At 38.3% G+C, this 24,417-nt stretch overlaps 1 protein-coding gene across 1 annotated transcript in view; it reads right to left on the reverse strand.

The window, feature by feature from the left end:
* Positions 1 to 1,965: 1,965 nt before the first annotated feature.
* Positions 1,966 to 24,417, reverse strand: part of LOC142356959 (uncharacterized) — a 31,347-nt gene continuing 8,895 nt past the window's right edge. Inside the window, exon 2 of the mRNA XM_075408697.1 lies at positions 1,966 to 2,453. Within this exon, the coding sequence (XP_075264812.1) occupies positions 2,107 to 2,453 (347 nt within the window). The 3' untranslated portion in view covers positions 1,966 to 2,106. The remainder of the gene's footprint in view (positions 2,454 to 24,417) is intronic.

Here is a 24,417-nt window from a genome sequence, read left to right on the forward strand (position 1 = left end):
TTTTTGGCCCTGGTTGACGCCAGAGCATTCCCACTTCGTACCGCTGGCCTGTAAACTTTGTCGTACCATTTTTATCTTCTGTGCAGGCAGTTCTTTCTTTGGCTGACTTACGACTTTGGTTTAGGAAGCAAAACGTTCTATGCTCCACTAGGTTTGGGTATTCTCAGCCAATTTCACATCTTCTGTGAAGGCGAAATGACAAACATTTTTTTTCTACCGGTCATCGGTCCACTGACTACCCATCCCAGCTCTGTCTGAACGGGGATCACTTCGTGTTCTTATCTTGGTGTACAATAGACGTTGTAGCTCAGAAGCACGTGAGCCAAGGATAATGCCAACTTTCATCAAGTTCAAACTTTTATTTGGTGAAGCACTTAAGCGACTGAAGGTTTGCTTCAGCTTGTTGTAGCCGTAGTTAGTGTTTCCAAATGAAATTGACATTTTTACGAAAGCATCGATCGAATGCACCTGTGAAAGTAGTTCTTTTATTTTGAGAGGAACCTCTTCGGTGTTTAAGTCCACTGTTCACTGTATGCCAGCTATATAGAGACTTGTAACTTCTCTTGCATACTTCGAGCGATAAATGAAACCGTTGATCCACCATCGTGGAAAAGATATGTATTCAGCTTTTTAACACGGCTCCCTTTTGAGAGAGGGTCTATCTGAAGAAAACTCGGGACTTCAATACTCTGGTTGATTGTTGCTGCACTTAACTTGACCGCGTGGTTGCTCTCGTCCATTTGGTTTTTTGAGTGTAGCGATCGTTTGCGCTTCCTGGAACACCCATTTATACCGCACGTATTGACTTTCCAATTTTTGATTGCAAATCCGTTGCCTAGACATCCGTAACATAAGCGTTGCTTCCTCAATGCTGCTCATCAATCTTTCACACTCATTATCCTGAACAATGGAAAATTACAAATTCTACGAGTGCCATCAGCTAGCGGACAGTGATCTTTTTGCATTTGCATCCTTTGTTTCACATCTAAACTCGCATCGAAAATCGATGTCTTCGAGAACCGTTACTGTTTTTTTATTCTACTCGAATTCCGCTCATATCCTGCATTTTTAAAAATCAAATTCAAATCTTTTCTTGCTTTTTATTTCGCTCAATTTCCGCTCATTCTGGTTAAAAAATTGTAAGGGCTTTGAGCGGATTTTGCTAAACTGTCCGCTCGAATTCCGCTCATTTTTTCAGCTCATTCCTCAACTAGGGCATCTACCCAAAAATTGTCCAGTGTTTTTAGAAGCTTCAAGATCTGACGCCACTGTGCAGATGACAACAATTTAAATCTTTTTTTTTCAAAAACTCGATATTGTTCATTGAATTCAACGTTTTAGGATTTTTTAAAAAATGCAAGCACATTTTCTATTGAGGATTGGCAAAACAAAACTAAGTAAATAAGTCAACCTAAAATTGACGCTAATTTTTCGAGTGATAGAAAAAATTGTTCTAATAATTTCGACGGAAAAATCAGTCGAAATCGATATAATCGGAAAATATGAGCCAGATTGTAAAAACACTAGTTTAATGATGCAAAAGACAACCGTTTTGCAGCTATGAAGGTTGAGCAATCTATTTTCTGATACAGCACTTGAAGTTGACCAACATATTTATTCTTCTCATAATTTCTATCTAATCTTTATAGCTGTAGAAGAGTGTCCATAGCAAAGATGAAGAGATGATGATGTTTCTGGGGAGAACATTGACAAATTTTTCTGATTCAGACTGAAATGCTGTTGAAAGATCGTACCATAAATTACATTGAATTTGCATTTTAATCTTTAGTTTACTCTGAAAAATTGGAATGGAAAATTAACCAAGATCTAAAAATTTTATAATTTGAATTTTTGAAAAAAGTAGCTGAACAGTTAAATGATATTCGAAGCAAATTATAAGTGTGTAAATTTAGGTGTCAAAGTTCAATATGATGATTAAGACAACTATTTTCGAACCCTAATTGCTCTAACATTAAAATGATTAAAATATGCAAAAACAGTGCAAAAGGATTCTATTTTTTGTTTATTGTTGAAATTGAAAAAAAAATATAACAAAGGGCACATTTTGCAGCTTGGATTATAGCATTTGGGTAATTGAAAGTTGAACTAATATCTGAAGTAGAAATATCCGAGCACGACTGCAGTGGCAATGAAGTGAACCAATGAGAAGAATCTGTCCAGGGTTGTAGCAAAGAGACCCCACACTCTCTGGGCGTCTAACTTCATCCCACTTTGGAAATAGTTCGAGTCTTCATCACTTTTGTCATCAAACTCAACACCACTCTTGAGAGTATCTTGTTTGCACAATGAGGCTTTTGGAGCTCTCGAGGCCTTTCGCGTTTTGAGTTGCTCAATCTTTGGTGTCAAGTGTAATTTTCTGAGATGTTTCGAAGAGACTATTTTTCTGATTTTGTCCGAGACATGGTCGTCAGTGTAGTGGTGCACGTTCACAACTGAAACGTGATTAATATGTACGAGTTGACGAATCTTAACTTATCATTTAAATACGCCTTTCCCTTTAAAACAATGGGTATATATTTTTTTCAGTAATGGAAGCATATAGAGAAATCAACTGTAATAAAGACAACTGTTTTGAGCGATTTGACTTTTCTTACATGACTATACCTAATACGATGACCTCTAAATGCTTCTGTATCCTACAAGTATGCGTTTATTTTTGCATAATAATTGCTTATAGAGAAATCAGCTGTAATAAAGACCATCAAAAAAGCTTATGAAGCTAAGACGTGGTTACATACAAATCATGACTTCTCAGAAAAACTTTGATCGTAAGACTGTTATTCAGAAATGATTATTTTCTCGGCACACGTAACCTAAGAGATTAAACTATATATCAACTATTCTGCCACCTTCTACGAAATTTTGTTTTTTTTTTGCAACAAGTAAATTAAAATTAAAACCATACGGTTATAATAATAAATTGTTTACTGGTGTCTTTACAGAATAAATAGAGCACTTACACAGTTGATCAATACATATAAAAAAGAGCACCAGAAAGATCGCCATTAGACCATAAGGTCTGTTTTCAGGCGTCTCATAGTCGGAAGAGAAGTTTCATGTTATTTGTTTTATAAGTTATTTAGTGGAAATCAAAATTAAAGTAATAGCGAGAAAAAAAGAAGGTTAAATATACTTGAAACAAAAAATACTTCAAATCATTCGAAGAAAACAAAGTAATGAACATCAACAATTTTCTTAAAGAATCACATTATAAAATTTTCTTCCGATTGTTTTCTTACTAAAAATAAAATAACTTGTAAAAGCTCCTACGTTACTTCAAAAAAATTTTCATGTTGTGAGAGCACGAAATCATTCAACGTTTTCCTAAAAACGTTTCCATTTGTAGCCAACCGAAGCCACTGTGGTAACTTATTCCATTTTTGTACGAATTGACGAACAATCTAATTCATTCCAAAGCTGGTTGTGGCTTTCTGTCTAGTTTTGAATTGTTTTGTTCGAGTATTTTGATGAAGACTAAGATACCCCTGAAATTTTTCAGAAATATCTGGCCTAGCTATATCATAATGAAATTTGATTAGCGACATTTTTGCTATTATTAGCTCAGTTTGTAGGGACTTTGTCTGGATTAGCAGATCTTTCGCTTCGTCATAATTTTTGCGTAGAAAGCAGACCTTTATACCCCAGTTAATCTGTTGATTAAGGCGTTTTAGTTTTTTTGCAGACAAATTTTGCAAAAAGATTGCTGAAAATGATAAGTGTGAAAGCACAAGTGATTTTAGACGAAGAATGCGCGCGTTCAGGGGAATTTGATGTCTTATTCGGTAAATTGATATTATAGCAAGAGCCATCTTTTTTAAGGTTTCATTCAGCTGCTCATCGAAACTAAGATTCCTCTCAATTTGAATACCAAGATATCTGCCACTTTTTTTCTGTTGTTAGAACTTCGTTTTTATAAAAAAAATTGATCCGAATTCAGAACTATCCCGCGAGAAAAAAATTAATTCGGTTTTGTTTTTATTCAAACTTAGCTTGTTCATCTCTACATATTCTTCTGTTTTTTGTAAAAATTCATTGACTTTTCCATATAAGCTAAATTTCTGTCCACAATAGACAATACTTGTGTTATCAGCGAATTGAATTACTTTTTCCCTTTGTTTATATTAGATGAGAAATCGTTCACATATAAAAGAAAAATGAGTGGTCCTAAAGCAGTTTCCTGTGGCACACCGTGATTCACAATTTCACAATCAGAGAACATGCCATTAAGTTTTACCTTTCGTCTGCGGTAGTCATGAAGTGAAAACAGTAATTCTTTCGCTTCCTGGAAAAAACCATACATCTCAGTTTTTAAAGAAAATATACAAAATGGAACTAAACGCTTTTGCAAGGTCTAGAAAAATAGCAACACTTTCTTTGCTTTGATCTAAATTAATGGAAACTGTTTCAACCAGTTCTAAAACTGCATCTGTTGCTGACTTTTTTTCTGAAATCCAGATTGCTCTTTATTTATAATTTTATGTTTATCAATGAAATCCATCATCTGAGTAAGAAAGGAGGCGCTCAAAGATTTTTGCAAAACTCGGAGTTACAGAATTTGGTCGATAGTTTGTGCTGTCTAATTTATCACCTTGTTTTGAAAATTGGTGTCACATAGGCTAGTTTCATTTTAGTTGGCAAAATTTTCTTCTTAATGCACTAATTTAAGGCAAACTGTAGATGGACGCCTATAGCTAATTTGCAAGGCTTTATGAGACGAATTGATATTTCACTAGGTCCTGCTGCTTTTTTTTATCGTCTAGAGAGCCAATGACTGAGTAAAGTGCGCTTTTCTAGTCACAGTTCTGAGTGTGAATTCAGGTATATTAAGTTTATCAGGGTATTTACAAGCAATATCCGAACCTTTGAAAACACCTAGATTAGAAAATGATGTATTTAGACAAATGACGGTATTTTGGTTCCCTTGAAACTTCACCACTCTCTAATCTTATTTAATCAATCTTGACACTTTTTTTCACTCGGCCTGATCTTCTGTTTAATAAATTTCCATTGTTCCTTACTTGTTGGTAGTGTTTGAAAGAAATTGATTCAAAAAGTGTTGTGCCCCTCCCTTAACCTTTTCCTAACTAAGTTTCCTAAACGCTTAAATTCTTGGTACGTCTCGCTGTCAGGATTTTTTTTCCATTTATTGAACATTAAGCCGCAAAATGTGAACCTTTCTCACGTAAATTTACTCGAATTTGTCCCTTTTTTTCCACGACAGCACTTAATAACGTGTCAGTTATATAAAAGTCAAAAGGAAAATAATTTATAAACAATTGCATATGATTCCCTCACATTACTAACCGAAGATTAGGAGGACAAATATCAAAACAGCACTTATGGAAAAGGGTTCTACTTCTTTCACCCCGATTCGTTTAACCCCCCTTGTTTTACCCCGTATCTTTCAACCCCTCTATCATTTAACCCCTAAATCATTTCACCCCTCTATCATTTCATCCCGCCAATTAGTAGTCGACTTTTAATCTATATATTGTCATAAATAAAAGTAGATAACTTAATCCCATATTCGGTTGTGATAGTTTCATATCAAGTCCCACGAGCCGCTAAGGCATGGCCATGGCCCGCGAAGCATGGCCAAATGATTATATTGCTAATATAAGTCCTTGTTTTACAAAAGATTAAAATCGGGGTGAGACGATAGAGGGGTTAATTGATAGAGTGGTGGATAAATCGGGGTTAAATGATAGGGGGTTATTACACCGCAGAGGTATACCCCCAAAATTTCCACCTTAGTAAAATTCGCTCGGAAATTAGATACAAAAAATGAACGAAATCAGGAGACACCCTTTGTATCTTACTTTTCGGAAACGGGGTTCCGCCAATTTTGCGAAATGAAAGAACTTTCAAATCAAAAATTAGGTTACAAGTCTTGTAGTACGTTTCCGCTGAATTTAGGTACCTATTATTCGCATTAAAGTATCTCTAATCCGCAGTTGAGCCTAATGTAAAGCGCGCATTTTGAGCATGCTCAATTATTACTCTGTGATAGGCAATTTATAAAAGATTTAATCAAAGCTTTTATAGCTTAAAAGCGATTTAAACACAAGCCACTTTAAAGACAAAGTTGAAAAGCCCAGCCACCGGTTTTTTTCCGAAAAACCCTCGCTCAAAAAGGAACTTGTATACCAATGTTGGACTGGCAAACTCAAGGGCACTCTAAAAAGGGACACTGATGTAGAAAACAAACGGCTTTTGTTAACCAATAAGGGAAAATCGATCAGAAAATCCAACAAAAAATATCGAGGGATTTTTCAGAAAAAAGTCCAATTTAATAGTTTTTCTGTTTTTCATTCACTGAACAAAAAATTTAGTTTGCAAACTAATCAAAAAGTTTATTCGGTTATAAGTCAGTGATCAAATTAAATGTCCTTAGATTCTGTACACCAAAGTCAGAATTACAATTTCGACCAATATTTCTCAAAATTCTTCTCATATTTAAAAAATTTGATGTGACCCTATGGGTCAAAGAAGTGTAGAATGTTGCTCATACTATTTTCACAGTATCTCCTATTTATATGGATTGTATTAAACTCAAAGTTTTTGTTTTGGGGTCAATACTTGAAAAAATGGTACATTAGAAAAGTAAAATTCGGAAACGCAAAAAATTCGTTTGCTTTTTTAGGTTAAATGCCTTTTATTTCTCGACCATTGGGACTAGGTGGTTCAAAGTGATAAGAGAAATTTGTGTCAGCCTAATGTTGGCTATGATGCAAAGAAACTTAAAATTAGTTTTATATAAAATCAAGTTTTGCAATTTCGTCCAATGTTTCTCTAAAGTCGATTCGTATTTCAAAAATTTGATGTAACCCCATGGGTCAAAGAAGTGTAGAATCTTGCTCATTCTATTTTCGTAGTATCTCCTATTTATATGGATTGCATTAAGACGAAATTTTTGGTATGGTTTCAATACTTTTAAAATTGGTACATTAGAAAAGTAAAGTTCAGAAACGCAAAAAATTCGTCAGTTTTTTATGTAAAATGCCGTCTTATTTCTCAACTATTGGGTCTAGGTGGTTTAAAGTGATAAGAGAAACGTGTGTCAAGTTAACTGTGGCTGTGATGTAAAGAAATATAAGATTAGTGCTATATAAAGTCAAGTTTTGCAATTTCATCCAGCATTTCACAAAATTCGTCTCTTATTTAGAAAATATGATGTGACCCTATGGGTCAAGGAGTTGTAGAAGGTTGCCCATACTATTTTCGTAGTATCTCCTATTCCTATTCATTTGGATTGTATCAAATACAAAGTTTTTGTTTTGTGCTCAATACTTGAAAAGTTGGTACATTAGAAATGTAAAGTGCGGAAACGCAAAAAATTCGTCTGTTTTTTATGTAAAATGCCTTTTTTCCTCGACTATTGGATCTAGGTTGTTCAAAGTTATAAGAGAAATGGGTGTCAGGCTAATTTTGGCTATGTTTTATAGAAGTTTAAGACTAGTGTTATGTAAAGTCAAGTTTTAAAATTTCGTCAAATGTTTCTCTAATGTCGTTTCGCATTTCAAAAATATGATGTAACCCCATGGGTCAAAGAAGTGTAAAATGTTGCTCACACTTTTTCCGTAGTATCTCCTATTCATATGGATTGTAATAAACCCAAAGTTTTTGTTTTGGGCTCAATACTTGAAAAATTGGTACATTAGAAAAGGAAAGTTCGGAAACAAAAAAAAATTCGTCTAGGTGATTCAATGTGATAAAAGAAACTTGTCTCAGGCTAACTTTGGCTATGAAGCATTTGGCTAATCTATTTTGTGAAATATATGATGTACGTCCCAGTGCTACAAAAACTGATTTTTTCCGAAAAATCCCTCGCTCAAAAAAGGCTTTGTCAATGTGGGACGGGTGTAGATTCAATCTACTGGCCAGGAAGCCTTTGATAAGTAGTAATAAAGTAGTAACAAGTACTAGTAGTAGTAATAAAGCTTTAATAATCACTTTTATGCTCAAAAACGGGCATTAAATTAGGCTCAATTGCGGATTATTGAGCGAAATCGAGCTTTGTTGCGTGCGAAAAGGTGATACATAAATGGAGCAGATGCGTGATATAAGACGCGCGAAAAATAGGTTATAAAGTTTGTATTTGTATTTTGCGGCTAAGATTAGGACACTTTTGCGAACACGGGTTGCTAATTTCCCTTCAATTTTGCCGGTTTCTGCTAAAGTAGCTATTTTCCGCAATATTGTTGCGTTTTTAATGTATTATCATAGGAGAAACGAACAAGAGATACACGCATCGGCCATATTTGCCCGTGACGATTTGAGTATACCTCTGCGGTGTAATGGTTAAATAAATAGGGGTGAAAAAGCTAGACACCATGGATAAGATAGCTCTTGAGAAAATATGGTTTCTAATTTTAAACTTGATTAATTGATAAAGAATAAAAGATTAATTGAAGCATTCCTCAGTTGACCAAAAAGTCCCAACAAAGGTTTACGTTTGCAGCAAAGGTGTACGTTTTGTGGCGTTATGACATGTATTGCACCCACATTCATGTTATTTTTCTAAGTGGATGGATTATGTAATTTGAGATTTGGTTTAATCCATGGAAACAATTTACAAAATAATCGTAAAATTGAGCGGCAAAAGGATTAAAAGGATTAAAAATTTGTGAAATGCCTTTTCTGACAGAATTCGGTAGACATGTAGACGCTCGTAATGATAATTCAAGCAATTTCTTATTGCATTCAATTATAGGTTAAAGGGATTGGACCCACCTAACCCCATAGTTAAAATAGTTGCCTGAATGATATGCGGTTTTCTTGGAGCATTATTCTGCTCTGTAAGTAAAAAGTGCAAGATAACAATCTTTATGTATATCATGTGCTGTGCTGCTGAATTTGCAGCTCTTGCCTGTAAAATTTGCTCCATGCAATTTTTCTACGAGATCTTAAAAATTACTATGTTTTTCATGACTACGGAGAAAATTTATTGGGGTAAAAGGTTTTGAGAAAGATGAAGGTAGCGGTATATATTGAGATCAGATAAAATATTACTGATATTATCCTTGTGTCAATGACAACAATTCAAATATAAAATTTTGACAAAGAAAACCTTCAAATTGCAGCTTTCCCGGGTCGAGGTTTGGCGGTGAATCTTCGTAAGAAATGCTGTGAAAAAAAAATAATTTTCACCGCGTATTTCTTACATCTTTTTGCGGTGAACGCGGTGAATCGCGGTGAATTATTTATTTTCACCGCGTTCTCAGTATTCTTACAAAAAAACAATCGTTCACAGACGGGTTCGAACCTCAGCCCTCCTGCATGACTTCAGCTGCTTAGTCCACTGCGCCAACTGTCACTTTGATTTGTGAAACTACATGTGAATTTAAATCAGTTTGAGTAAATTTGGAATTTATATGCGGTGAATTTTTGTAAGAAATGCTGTGAAATGTGGCGAATTATTTTTTTTCAGCGCATTCACCGCTTTCACCGCATTTCCTACATTAATTTGCCACAAAATTCGATGCAGTGAATATTTGTAAGAAATGCGGTGAATTTTGCGGTGAATTTTTGTAAGAAATGCGGTGAAATATTTATTTTCATCGAATTCACCGCGATCACCGCATTTCTTGCAAAAATTCACTGCATTCACCTCATTTCTTACAAAAATTTACCCAAAAATCTCGACCCGGGTTACACGGTAAATGGCCTGTTGCTCAAGAGTTTTATCAATCACATTTTTATTACCCATGGATTTGCGATATTTGCAGCAAGAAAAAAACATATTTTGTAAGTTTCGCGAAAGTGGAGATGTATCTGCGTAAAAATTGAGACTTCATTCACTTTTCGATTATTTCAAGAGGTTGAATGTAAAACTGCGATTGAGGCGTTTACTTCTGTGAACAAGCATAACATTTTTTTACGAATATGCTGAGAGATTATAGATCATCACTGCATCTATAATTGGTTAGACAAGTGAACGTCAAATCAAAAAGCTGTTATAGATGATTCGGATGCTGAAAATTTTTGATTAGCGTTCTTGCGTAATTTTAATAATGCACCAAGAATTCAAATGCTATAAATTTCTCAAATATGGCAGAGATACAGCGGAAATATATATAGAATTTTTACAGTTTTTCGTTAACAGAAGTTTACAGTTTCCCACGTGATTTAAATCTAACTTGATGATGAACCGTCTGAATTCACAATACAAAAATTTGATTCAAATACTTGAGGCATAGCAGCCCAATTTGAGGTCCAGACCGAAATGGCCTCTGACCATCCCATCCCAGACAAAAGTGACCTCTGATCAGACCGGCCCAGACTGATTCGTCCTCTGATCAGACTATAGTGCGCTCGAAGCTCCATGTGCTCTTAAAGTGCGCTCGAAAACTTCCTCTGATCAGAATATTGGGCGATCAAAATTGCCTGTGATCATACTAATGTGCGTTCGAAATAGTCTGATCAGAGAATAGATTTGAACATGAAAAAATCTTTCAATATTGTTATAATATATTCATTTCATAACAATTGATGTTTTCAGAAAAATATACATTTAAAGGAAAAGCCTATCCTTAAAGTATTGCTAATGAAAAGAAATCCCAAGTGCCGAAAAAAATGTTGTTGAGTATGACATTAATTCGTATTTTTGATTGAATGGATGAACTTAGACAGCTTTGCCTAATAATGTCTTGATCTACAGTTATTCTAAATCTTTTCAAAAGGGGACCGGCAGTTGCTATCAGCTGGACCCTTTGTTTCTGATCAACCCATCAGGCTCTCGAAATCTCTGGTCAAAATGCTGCTGTATTGTTGACTCTTGGGAGAGACAACATCTGTGAGTAAAAAACAAAAAAAAACGAAAAAAATTCGCTGAAATCGGCCTCTGATCAGACTAGTGTGCGCTCGAATCGGCCTTTGATCAGACTTGTGTGCGCTCGAATCAGCCTCTGATCAGACTAGTGTGCGATCAATACTGCCTCTGGTCAGACCGTACCAGACCGAAGTGACCTCTGATCAGACAAGTTCCAGACCATTGTCCAGACAAAGGTGCGCTCGAAGTCTTTTCCAGACCATGTAATTCGAGCGCACCGGGAAATTCGAGTGCACTCAAAGATGGTCTGATCAGAGGTCATTTCGGTCTGTCAACCTCGACCTGGGAGAGTTTTTGAAACACACGTGATGCGGCCGACTGCTCCTCTAAAAAACTGGCAATCCTCTATCAAGTAGACTTTATTTGTAACTAAAATCAAGCAGAAAGGTAAATAGAAACTGCAAATGCGTGTTTACAGACTAAGACCGCAGTTTACCACGTAAAATTGTTTTTTGAATTTATTTTTATCAAAGGTTCAATACAAACTTGAATCTTTTTAAAATATATATGAGATAATACGAGTGCAAAAAACTCTTTTATGCCTATACAAACTTCGGCTAAGCCCTCAAAGGATTCAATCTTTTCCAGCTAAGCGCTTGTCTTTGTATGTTTACTTGTCTTTGTATTATCCATAATTATCTTAAATCACCTGGTATACAAAAATTTGGTTTTTAATTTACTCCAAAATGAGGTGACTTCTTTGTTTTCATTGTAAAAACGTACCGATTGCAGCACTTAAAGCACGGACTGGTTTTGACACTTTAATGATCCTAGTATATAGCGTAGCATTGAGGCAGCCTTGGGTTTTAACTATTTTACATGTCTGGGCTACACCTATCCGTACCATCATCTTAATTTCCTAATTTGGTGTTCATGTTTCACATTTATTTTATTTTAACTTACTCTTTGAATTCCACCTCTAGTTGATGATTTCCGTTAAACTTCCAATTTTGGCATCTCGTAACCCAAATTTATTTTGTGAATAGTTATCTATCATCAGTTAAAATTAACTTATTTGCTTGTCTGTAAAATTTGTTTTCACTTTTGTTCAATTGAAATGTTTATTAGCTAATTTCTGTTCATCCTCCTATTTCAAATTGAATTTGATTTTTTTTCTATTCAATTTACAAATTCTGTTGATCTTTTCAAATATCTAATTTCAGCCTCGAAATACAACTTATGTGAATAGACTAATTCGAAGAGGTTTGCCTGCAAATCGAACAAATAATTTAAAACTGGTTTTCGGGACTCGAATACACATAAAAAGTTTTAGCTCAATAATTTCACTTCAATCAACAAAATTGTGCAACTAAGTGCGTTGACAATACAAATCAACCAAAATTTACGTGTATTTCCACCGCAACCACACCCAAAGAATCTAATTGCATGTGAATGACATGGCGCAGTCAGCAGCGAAAATATCGTTTTGTACACTATTTTTGCAGAGGAACCAAAATAAATCAAACTTCCACCTAAACAGCAAAAAAATCTTCAAATGACCCTTAAATGTCAAACGACCATAGAAACCAGATTGATTTGCGGAGAACCACCTAGGGCCATTTTTGACTAAAAGTATGTCTCACTTCTATATTTATTTGAGCATCGGAACAGAAGTATGACGGATTTTGGCGCAAAATCTTAACACCTACGACCTGACCTGATCACTATGATATTGTGGAAGATGTTGTGAACTCTTTCATGAGACCCACAAATATTACAATTGATCGCTACATCTTTTCCCCCTAGAAAACAAAAACATGGTGAAACAGCGGAACATTTCTACATCCCTGTAAAGGAATTAGCAAAAAAACATATCATTGAATGAAGGGTGCGAAAATAACGTAATACGAGATATCTTCTTCACAAACATGTAGAATAAGGATCTTCAATGCGAACTACTCCGCGATAGAGAGACTCCAATGCAGTGCAAATTATAAAAACAAAAACAAATACAGAGATATGAGAACAATCGCGGCTCTGATATCCATTGCCGTAATTGTGGACAAAATTAGATTGCAACTCATCGCTAAAAGTGACCAGCTGTGGGGATGAAATGTAACCTCTTTGGACTATGAAATTACTTCTCCATTTTTTTGGGCAAAAATTGAGTGAATGTAAAACTCCTCGCAAAACCAAAAAGTAAGCCACATAGGATCTGAAGCCGAAATCAAACGTAAACAAAGTTACGAATCAAACGTTAACAAAATTCAGATTTTAAATGAAAACTGTTAATGGAACTATAGCTCCTCTGACAACAACTAAGTCGCAATGCTTTCTAGTAGACACAACATCAGCACAAAATACCAACTTCGTGGTTGGGAATTATTATTATTATTATTATTAAATTGACTTGGTACCCGCGATGCGGGAATCACTTTGTTAACTAATTAGAAACAGGACCAATTAACAGGATACTGATAGTATTTAAATTCAAAATGCACATTTCTAACAGATTCGGGCACTTCGTATTTAGTCGTAATTCTATCGTTGCTGAAAGAGATAATGTTCAACTTCCCAGATGCCAATTGGTCAGAGAAAAAATTAAACAATTTACAAAGTTTTTGGAATCGAAAACTTGAAACTCTTGGAGGTTAAAAGGCACGCTTTTAATTTAATGATTAAGAAAACCACAGAGCACGATTTGTAATAGAAGCAGATGGCTTTATCCAATCAGACGGAAGAAATTTGTTGGTTAGACTTAGCATTCAAATTACGCAACCACCCCTCTAAACGGAATTAACATCAAATGAGTAACAAATCAACACCTAATTTAGATAAATATCTTGCACAAATTACCTGGACTAATGCCTTCAGAGAATCAAAAACATCAAACAGAAAGGTCAAAATTTCACAAAAATTACACAACCAGACAACAAAAAGCACTTAAAGTCTCAATTCATCTTCAAATAGCTTAAATCGAAAATTGACTAGCTTTTTCAAGCAAAGTCGCAGCAATTGAGCAAGAAATGTAATCTTTTTTCATCTATTGATTTACAATACGCCTACAGTCAATAAAGCCTACACCCTGCTATCTCAACTGTAATATTGTAAGAGGTGAAATGGCAGGCACTTACCGTGTCAAATAAAAACAGATTTTTACGGTTTAACCGACATGTCAGATGAATTTCAGAAGGCAGTAGGTTGCACTCTAATTGGATTAAAAAACACCTTTTGTTTTCATGTTTAAATGCCAATTGTCAGCTGAGGAAGCTATGCAGAACATATTGATATCCTCAAGAATGCCTCCAAAACATAGTTGAAGAAAATCTGAGAATAAACGTGGAACAATGCTACTTTAAAATAACGGAAACAAAATGACTCGACCTCAAATTTGCAAAGGAATAATGTCCCAAACAAATGAAACCGACTCTATAAAATTGCTGAAACCTCTAACAATTTTGAAAAGGTATGGTCTTTTATGGGTTCAATTCATCATATTGAAAAACTTATTCACAATTATGTCATAATTATGTCACCCACTTAGAGCATTTTTAAAGAGATATAAAAAAGAGTGGTTTGAACTGAAGAACACGATAATCAAATAATTACATTAAAACAGAAAATTGCAGGAACATAGCAGAGATATTAGCAGAGATATTTCAATCCAGATCTGGGATTACAACGAAACTGCGTCGCTTTACGGCAAGGTTTAGGTGAAACGCTTGAGGAATTGACCTGAAAAAGATAGCGAGCGACTATTGCATTTGCCTCGCTGTAAACTCTGACGGAAATAACAGAAGTTCGGAAGATTCAATTCATTCAAAGGCTATAATCATATCAAGTAACGTATTAGCTGTAAAACGTACAAAGTCACAAGTGGAACTTAGACGGCAAGATTTTTTGTTGTTCATTTAACAGGTTTTTTCGTCTGATGTCATTGACGTCATATCTGTTCGTATTCATATAACAATTGTCTAGAAAACCTAAAAATATTAAGCCGAAAACTAGCTTGATCGATACATATAGTGGTTATATTTACTTAAAATTAGGTTAAATGAACTTTTTCGGAACTTTCTATGTATATTAGAACGTTGTATACGCATTTAAATTCGAATCTAAATACCCAATTCTGATTGGCTAATAATTCGTTCATTTACTACGTAACATCCTCCGGCCCGGAAGAAGATGTTGGGAAAACTGGTACAAGTTTTACGAGCGGGCGGACGAGTGAACCGGTCGACGTACGTAAAACAGCAGAGCGCGCGACGCTATCGGAGCCGTAACGGAATTCCACAATCCGAGCGGTTGGGTAGAAACCCCTAGGGTTGGTTTCCTCAACTATCCAAACCAAGTCACGGGTCTTAAGTTGTTGCTCGGCAGGCGTCTGCCACTTAGAGCGTCGGTTCAGCGTCGGTACGTACTCTCTGATCCAACGGGACCAGATCGCATTAGCGTACGACTGCGCACGGGCGTAGCGTTTACGATGGTCAAGCTCATTATTGCCAACAACAGACGGAATACCGGTAGAGTATTCTCCTAAAAGAAAGTGGTTGGGCGTTAAAGCGTTCAAATCGCACGGATCGGCGCTTACGGGTGTTAAAGGACGCGAATTGAGAGCATTCTCCACGAGACAAAAGGTAGTATGCAGTACCTCATTCGTGAGGCGACGCGTGCCAAGAATCGTATACAACACGCGTTTGAAGCTGCGTACCAACCTCTCCCAGATACCACATTGATGTGGTGCGCTGGGTGGATTGAATCTCCACTTTATACCTTTGTGAGCGAGCTCAACTGCAATGTTGACAACGTTCCACTTTTCAATACTTTCTCGGAGTTCTTTCTCCGCTCCAATAAAGTTAGTGCCACTGTCTGACCAAATCATGGCAGGCGTACGCCTATGTGACACAAACCACTCAACTCCCATAACACAAGAACTGGTGTCCATGGATGTAACTATCTCGAAATGGACAGCGCGAGTAGTGAGACAGGTGAAGAGGAAGCCCCACCTTTTCTCAGTGGTACGGCGGACAGTAACATAGAATGGCCCAAAGTAGTCAACGCCAGTGTTCGTGAAGGGAGGAGACTGGTAAGCAAGTCTCTCTTTAGGTTAGTCAGACATGATTGGTTGCATAGTTACAGCTTGGAATTCTCGGCATCTCAGGCAGTGTGCTTTGATGGAACGCAAGGATGATCTTAGTTTCAGTACTGTGTAGTGTTCCTGCACAATTGATCTTAGGTATTCAACGCCCTGATGGTAATGCTTTACGTGCGTGTGTTCAAGGAACAGTTTTACAAACGGATGACGTGCATCTAAGATGATTGGGTACTTTACGTTAAACCCACCTTCAATTAACCGCTTGATGCGGCCCGAGGAACGGATTAGCCCATTTGGACTAATAAACGGTGAATGTGGAGCAATTCGGCTACTCCGTTTAACGAATTTATTTTCAAGAAGATCTTTTCTTTCGGCTTCAAAAGACTCTCCTTGCACCAAGTACTGTAGATGACGCTCGACTTCGTCAAGCTCAGTAGGGTCAGTAATGCTACCATCGGGGTTACGGTAGCCGGCATGTTTCGGCAGAAGCCGGAGAACGTATGCGGCAATGCGCAAGTACTTTTGATAAGAACTAAACTTATCAAATGGGAATAACGACGGAACGGGAGTCATCTGTTTTTTAACAGATGTAGCGAGAGAAACATTGTCTTCTGTGATGACTGCTTGGTTGACGCCAAGTTTGATGTTATTAATGACGTCTTTGTTTGGTACGAAAGGGAAACTTGAGTTAATTAAAAAATGTGGACCATTGACCCAACTGCTTAGTTGCAAAACCTCAGCGGACATTCCACGCGTGCCAGCGTCAGCTGGATTATCCTTAGTTGCGACGTGGTTCCATTGGTCAACGCTGGTATACTCCAAAATTTCACAAACGCGGTTTGCAACAAAGGTTGGTTGCTTTTCATTAGAGTTTATCCACTGAAGAACGGTCGTGCTGTCTGTCCACATGAATACTTGGTTAACAGTTACAGTAAGTGCCTGAATAATTTCGTTCTTCAGCCGAGTGGCAAGTAGAGCTGCTTGCAATTCCAGTTTAGGGACAGTCATTACTTTCATTGGCGCCACGCGCGCTTTCCCCAAAACAAACGCAAGCTCTGTTTTTATCTTGCCCGTAGGGGTTGTTACTCGGGCTCGAAGAAATGCGACGGCACTAAAAATATCCTGGGAACTGTCACCGAACATATGCAACTCTATATTATCAAAGGGTCCACTAAAGTAACTTCGAGGAATTTTGATGTTTTCAAGATTTGGTAAGTCCGCACTCCTGACCAAAAATCTTTGAACCATGTCCTGTGGGAGCTCGTCATCCCATTGCTGTCCTGTGACAAACCAGATGTCTTTTAAGAGCAATCGCGCACCGACGGTAAACGGTGCGACAAGACCAATGGGATCAAAGACTTTCGACACAAGACTTAGGACCAAGCGTTGCGTGAGGGACTTGGTGATAGCGCAGCTTGTACCCCTACTCACAACTAAAGTGTCATTAGTGTGATCCCACTTTAACCCTAGCACATGCGATGAATCCTCCTGACATGAAACAATAACCTTGGGCTCAGTAGATTGAGGCGAACCATCAATTCGATCAACCAGATTTTGCACATTGCTTACAAACTTTGTAAGCTTGAACCCACCGAGATGGAGAAGATGTACCAATTCCTTCGATCTATTGATGGCTTTCTCAGGAGACTCCACTGAGTCAAGGTTATCGTCCATGTAGAAGTTTTCAAGGACGGCTTTTGCAGCTTCGGGGTAAAACTTGGCATTGTCTCTCGCAGTGCGTTGTAATGCATAGTTGGCGCATGTGGGCGAGTCTTTAGCCCCGAATATATGGCGCGTATATTGATACACTACAACGTTAGTTGTGGGGTCCTCCCGCCACAGAAAGCGAAGTGATGGTTGATCTGATGGTAATACACCAACCTGTAGAAACATTCCCTCGATGTCGCCAGAGACGGCATATGGATGTTGTCGGAAGCGAAGATGTACGTAAATAGGGTTTTGGAGCAGATCAGGGCCAGTGAGCAAAGATTTATTCAGTGAGGCGCCATGAAATTTTGCTGCTCCATTGAGCACCCTACGCACCTTACCCGGTTTGTTCGGGTTTAAAACCGGATGGTGGGGTAGGTACCACTCTTTATCGGACCGGTTCTCAACCTTGTGAGCGTCCGGAACCTCAATTACATACCCCTTATTTAGGTCTTCCTTGATGGTACTAGTATACTTCTCTCTAAGGTCTTCATCCTTGGCCAATCGTTTTTCGAGAGACTTTAGTTGTACAAGGGAGGAGAAGTAATTATTTGGGAGCTTGGTGTTGTCTGCTGCCCACAGCATTCCGACATCGTATCTCAGGCCATTGTGTATGGTGGTACTCTCAAGGATCTCGCGAGCCCTTGCGTCTGCTGCTGATCTGGAGTCGACCTGCTTGTTTGCCCCGAATGATTCAATGTCGTACCATGACTTTACTTGACTTGCTAACTCACTGTCTTGTTCGATATTCACTTTAAAGCACGTTGAGGTTAAACACGAACTTGATGGTAACGGACCGCTTAAGACCCAACCTATGGGCAAGCGTACGGCAACGGGTGAACGCTTCTCATCGGCAGAGAAGTATTCTAACGGGCGGATGGCATGATAGACATCTTGTCCGAGTATCATCTCAATGTCTTTATACGAATAGGTTACGGGATCAAGGACTGCTAAGTGTGGGTAAGTCTCTTGCAGGGACTGTACATTAATTATATCTGAGCCGACGTTCAGACTCTCTTTAACGAAAGGGTTGACGGTGAATGGTTCGAAATCTTGTTGTTCTCTTGGTTTCACAGTGACTTCAACAACCTTAGTATCAACTACTTCTTCGGTATTAATACCCTTGACAGTTAGCTTTAGTGCTTTACCGTGCAAACCGAGTCTATCTGCGAGACTACCGGCCACCCAAGAGTTACTGCAGGCGGTATCACACAAAACTAAAGCCTTGGTATCTAAACCGGACGAATTGACCAACTGCAACTCAGTCACCTGAAGGAGCCCCTTAACGTCAGTAACAGATGACATTGTTGTGGTCTTATTAGGCTGGAGTTGACTATAAGTTGCTTTAATTTGACCTGTGTTGCCAGAAGGTTGAATGGTATTGGAATTTGTCGACTGTTTTGTTGGGAAAACCCTATCTGCTCCATGCAATAGTGTGTTATGCGAACTATTGCACCCTTCTGCTCTGCACTTTCTTGGTTGAGGGCACTGGCGGAATGTGTGCTTGTCCCGTAAGCACGAAAAGCAAACTTTGTTATCCGCCATCAACTTAGCTCTCTGGGTTGGAGTCTTTTCCTTGAAAACTCGACACTCCCATAACCGGTGGTTACCTTTGCATACAATGCATCGAAAGTAAGTATTTGTGGAAGCAGATGGCATTTGATTCTTTGTTTCCCTTTGTTGCGAATTTGATGCAAACACTTTTGAGGCTGTTTTGGTCTTGGTTACTGAAGTGATGTTCTCTTCAGGTTTGGCCTTGGTTGCGCTTTGTTTCATAAGATCAGCCTTTTCTTTAAGCCAATCGTTAAAATCGAGGAGGGTAGGCTTAACTCAGTGCTTCTTAACCGTAAAGAGTGACCATGACTCTTTCATGTTTGGTGGTAACTTCTGTACCGCTTGGTTAAGTAGGGAAGCGCTCTTCAAATCAGCATCATATGATAGTGACTTGAAAACCCCAACGAGGCTGGATATGGCTGCAGAATAGTTAATAATGTTATCACTATTGTGCATTTTAAGAGGCGGAAAGTTGCTTAGTTTATCCAAGTGTGCACTTACGACTGCCTGTGGCTGGCCAAATTTACGTTCCAAAGTCCTTAGTGCATCCTTGTACATTAAACCACAGTAAGCAAACTCGGCGATTGCAATCTTTGCTTTACCAGTGACTAGTGTCTTAAGGTATGTCAATTTAACGTCATCAGTGAGCGTTTGCGAGTCAATCGCGCTTTTGAATTGACCATACCACTCGTGCCATTGTAATGGATCGCCATTATACTGAGCAAGTTTCCATTCTGGCAATGGGTCATTTTTCTTGCTGTTTATTGCGTCAGCCAACTCCTTAATCAATGACGCATTGTCCGGTATCGGAGGGGCAGGTGCACACACCTGCGGACCACTCCAACTCAACGGAGTGGGCCCAACATAAGGGTATGTTGGCTGAAAAACCGGAGTGGCCAGACCAGGTACAATGTTACTTGTAGTTGCAATCGGGTTTTCCTGATGTGTGCCGGATGGTGATTGCATATCAATCAAAAGGGGTGAATTCGAATATATTTGTTGTGGAAAATTAGTAACTGATGGTGCGATGTGTGCCTGTACATTTGGAGCAACATTATTTACGGTGGTAGCGTCTTGGTTGAATAATGACGGTCTGTGCTGTGGAAAACGCCAATGACTCATATTTGGCACAAAACTTTGGCCAAGAGGAATAGTGGGCATATTTGGGACAGGCGGAACAACAGAACGTACAACTTTGTGTACTCGGTTATTATTATTTTGAAAAGTTTCGTTGACGAGAGGCTGATTACTCAAAGGGGCGTGTGGGATGGGAGCAGTGATGTTAGGTGCGAAGACTGGGTTCGGAATGGGAAGGTCGTTAGGATGAGCGGTTTCGGAGTTGTGCTGTTGAGTGTTTGGACTTGGAGGGGCGATTGGGTGCGAGGGAACGTTTATTGCTGGGGATGGATGATTTGTTGACGGAAAAGGAGGAAGAGTGGCGTTTGGTGCTCGGGGGACAAAATTAATTTGTTGTCGGGAGAATATACGCGGGGCCGAATCATTCTTAGGCAGACTTGATGTTTGAGGTCCCCTTGAGAATTGAAGTTGTGCGTTGGGAATTAACTTGGAGGCATTATTTTGATTTACTTGCGGTGCGAACGGCTGTGGTGGAATGGGCTGTTGAATGGGCGGTGAAGAAGCCCCTGGGGCGTGTACAGAAGGCGGCTGACTATCCGCGGTTCCTTGGTTGGCTATGCTTGGGAGCGCCGTGCCTTGCTGGCCTGTTTGATTCATTTGCGCCCTTAGGTGCGCCTGGTACAACGCCTGTGTGTTAGCAGCAGCCAAAAAATTTTCAGGTGGAGTATAATAGGGGTCGAGTTGCTGCAAGGTCTCAATGCTTAAAATGTAACTGCCTCGACAATTTTTTGGAATAGAATGCCTTGAAATTTCAGTGTTCAGATCTTCCACTGTTTTGCCGTTGTTGAGGCTAGGACATTCTGGAGGGTCATTCGTAACCTCTGGTTCACTAGTTTTCTCCTCATTGTGAAAACTTAAAGCAAGTGAGGTGCTGATCCGGTCTTGGACAGCCTTTTCACTTCTCATTGAGCTCCTAGCACTTGCAGTTGTTTCAGATTGGCTACCTTTAGAAACGGCGTCCAGCAATTCAAGTTCTTGCAGAGTTGCCTCTGCCAACCGTTTCCTGTTGTTTTCCTCCAGTTCATCTAATTCCATTTGCTTTTTCTGTTTAGCAAGGCGAATGGCTGCCTCATTCTGTTTTTCAATTTCTTCACGCTTCATCTTAGCAATTACATAATCATGTTTACGCTGACTGGATGTTTTTGACGATGTCATAATTGAGGGAACTCTAGAACGAATGGAAGCCCTTGGTTCCTGGAACTCACTCACTTTATCATCAGCAGAGTTGATGTAGTTTCGTGCTGAAGCGAGTATCTTGTCGTTCTTAGTTGTCATTGCCTCCAAGTAAGACTCTAATGAAGGAACAAGTGCACTTGGATCCTCCGTTTTTCCAGCAAATGCGATCAGGTCCTCATTTTTGTCTACAACGGTCATAAATGCTTCGTTGCACTTTGTTACTAGGCGTTCAACTTTCACTCGCCTACTTCGACTATTTATACAATGAAGGATATCTTCATGTATAGCATGCAATTCAGCCTCACGCTTTGACCTGGCAGCTTACAACTTTTTGACTTTTTGATCAAGACTATTAGACATCATGATGTTATTATTGCCAAAGACCAGCAATCCTACCACTGCACACGGTTATATTTTATATGCACACTCCAAACAAACCTAATACACGCAAAACGAACCCAACGCAAAAGATACCAAACACAGCACACTGTAGGCAGTCTGTAAAACAAACCACCCAAAGAGCAAAGAAGGTAGTCGAGCACACTGTGCCCGACAAAAACAGAAGTGGAGCGTTGAACGCTATGCGCTCAACGCAGAGGGAGACAAAGGACACACGGGAAGTCGAGCGAGGAGCGCGCGACGAAACGGAAACGTGACGGACGGGAAGTCGAACGAGCAACGCGCGACGCAACGGGAACGGAACAGACGAGAAGTTGAGCGAGCAGTGCGCGACGGAACGGAAACGGGACGTGCGGGAAAGCTGTTGAAAAACGCGCAACGCAACGAAACGGGACGGTGGGAAAGAGCGGGCGGGAAATGAGGTTGGAAAGAACTATGTTAGCATACCACAGCAAAAACTCAACCGACCAACCTAGCTGTAACTCCAGAACAAAATTAAGTCACACCCTAGGAAGAAGGAGAGAAGCTACTGCAAGACAATCTAATATAGTTCATTATGGTGCTATAACGACAAATTTAATGGCAAACTAATTTACGACAATTACGTAGTACACTAAAAGGATGAAAAGGTCGAGAAAATTACTAGCCGTAACTCCAGAATGAACTTAAGTCACATCCTAGCAAAACCCAAACCGTAACAAACAATCAGCATACTAACGTTATTAAACAAACTACAGCAAAATTGAATAAACTACAATAGTGTGTTTGTAGACTAAGATAGTTGGAAAAGTCGAGAAACAATCCAGCCGTAACTCGAGAATAAACTTAAGTCACACCCTCGAAGGCAACAGGACCAAACCAACTAGCAATCGTACAGGTACACACAAACATACAGCAGCAAAATCAAAATACTACAACAGAAAGGCTAGTGAATTAGTTAAGTTGAAAAGTCAAAGGACAGTCCAGCCGTAACTCGAGAATAAACTTAAGTCACACCCTAAAAAGCTATAAGACCTAAACAACAAACCAGCATACTAGCATACTCAACATACGACAAGAAAAACAACAACATACTTCATCACATATGACAACATACTACATCAAAATCCGGGAAAGTAGCGGAAAAAAAAGAAAAGCGAAAACTTGGGAGAGCGACGTTATTGAGGAAAAACGGAACATGAAGAATTGAAAATTTAAAGGACGAAAAGGACGCGGGCGAAACGATACGTACACGAACGACGAGAAAAATTATTGGAATTCGATAATTTTTTGTAGGCCGGAGGTTGTGAGAATTTTCACAACCTTTTGGGTTTATTGAGTTTTACTCAATTTACGAACCTTCTTGTTGAGAAATTGATTTTTTGACAAATTTGTCAAAATTTTATGATTTTGTTCAATTTTTTCTATTTTTGGTCAATATTTCTGCAATTTTTTGAATACGGAACGGGAATCCAGTAAATTGGACGGTTTTATGCCTGAAAGTACGGTTTTTCAATATTCTATATTGATATTCTATGTTTTTTTGATTTGCATCAAAATTGACCAAAAATTTTCAAAATTGGACAAATTAGCATAATTTTCTTCCAATTTTCTCTTTATCAGAGGTAATTTTTTGATATACGAACCGACTATATTAATAATTTTGAATTTTTGGTAAAACTACCAAAAATTTTCAAAATCAATGATTTTTACGTCCTAATTTTTTATGTGGGGGTTAATGGTCACCGTTTAATTTTGTTAGCTGATACAGTTAAAGATCTTGTTAAGGCAATGTCCCGAATAAATTACCAAAACTTCCCTTCAGGGGTTGGGTCCTTGCCGTCTAAATTGGAATTTTGATCAATTTACTGCAGAAAAAATGTCCTGTTCTTACAGTTTTTTTCTCAACCGTGAGCTTGCTGTTTCTCCTCCTAGTTGTTCCGATGCAGCGTACATGTAGTCCTCTTTTGTTGCTGCATCCTAGTTTTCATGTGCTGCAGCGTTTGTCTAGCCCCCTCGCTGTCCTTCCGAATCCAATGAAACCCAATTGATAAAACTTGTGAAACTTCCGATTCTGGCTAAGCGTCATTAATGACCAAAATAACAGCTTTGGGGCCTTGCTCAGACATCAAAACAATCGTTATTTATTTCCATTTCTTTCAAATAATGCTTAATCAACAATTTGTTTCTCATGTGACCTTTTTAGTTTGACTGCAGAGCCAAATGCACTGAATTATTAACTCTCTACTCTTAATTGAAGCAGTGCTTTCAAAGGTCTTGTAAACATTTCTCCTAGAAAGGGTCGCGTCATCAATGTAAACTCTGACGGAAATAACAGAAGTTCGGAAGATTCAATTCATTCAAACGCTATAATCATATTAAGTAACGTATTAGCTGTAAAACGTACAAAGTCACAAGTGGAACTTAGACGGCAAGATTTTTTGTTGTTCATTTAACAGGTTTTTTCGTCTGATGTCATTGACGTCAAATCAGTTCGTATTCATATAACAATTGTCTAGAAAACCTAAAAATATTAAGCCGAAAACCAGCTTGATCGATACATATAGTGGTTATATTT

The sequence above is a fragment of the Convolutriloba macropyga genome, unplaced genomic scaffold (genome assembly GCF_964194025.1).
Source record: "Convolutriloba macropyga unplaced genomic scaffold, txConMacr16.3 SCAFFOLD_256, whole genome shotgun sequence".
Taxonomy (NCBI): domain Eukaryota; kingdom Metazoa; phylum Xenacoelomorpha; order Acoela; family Convolutidae; genus Convolutriloba; species Convolutriloba macropyga.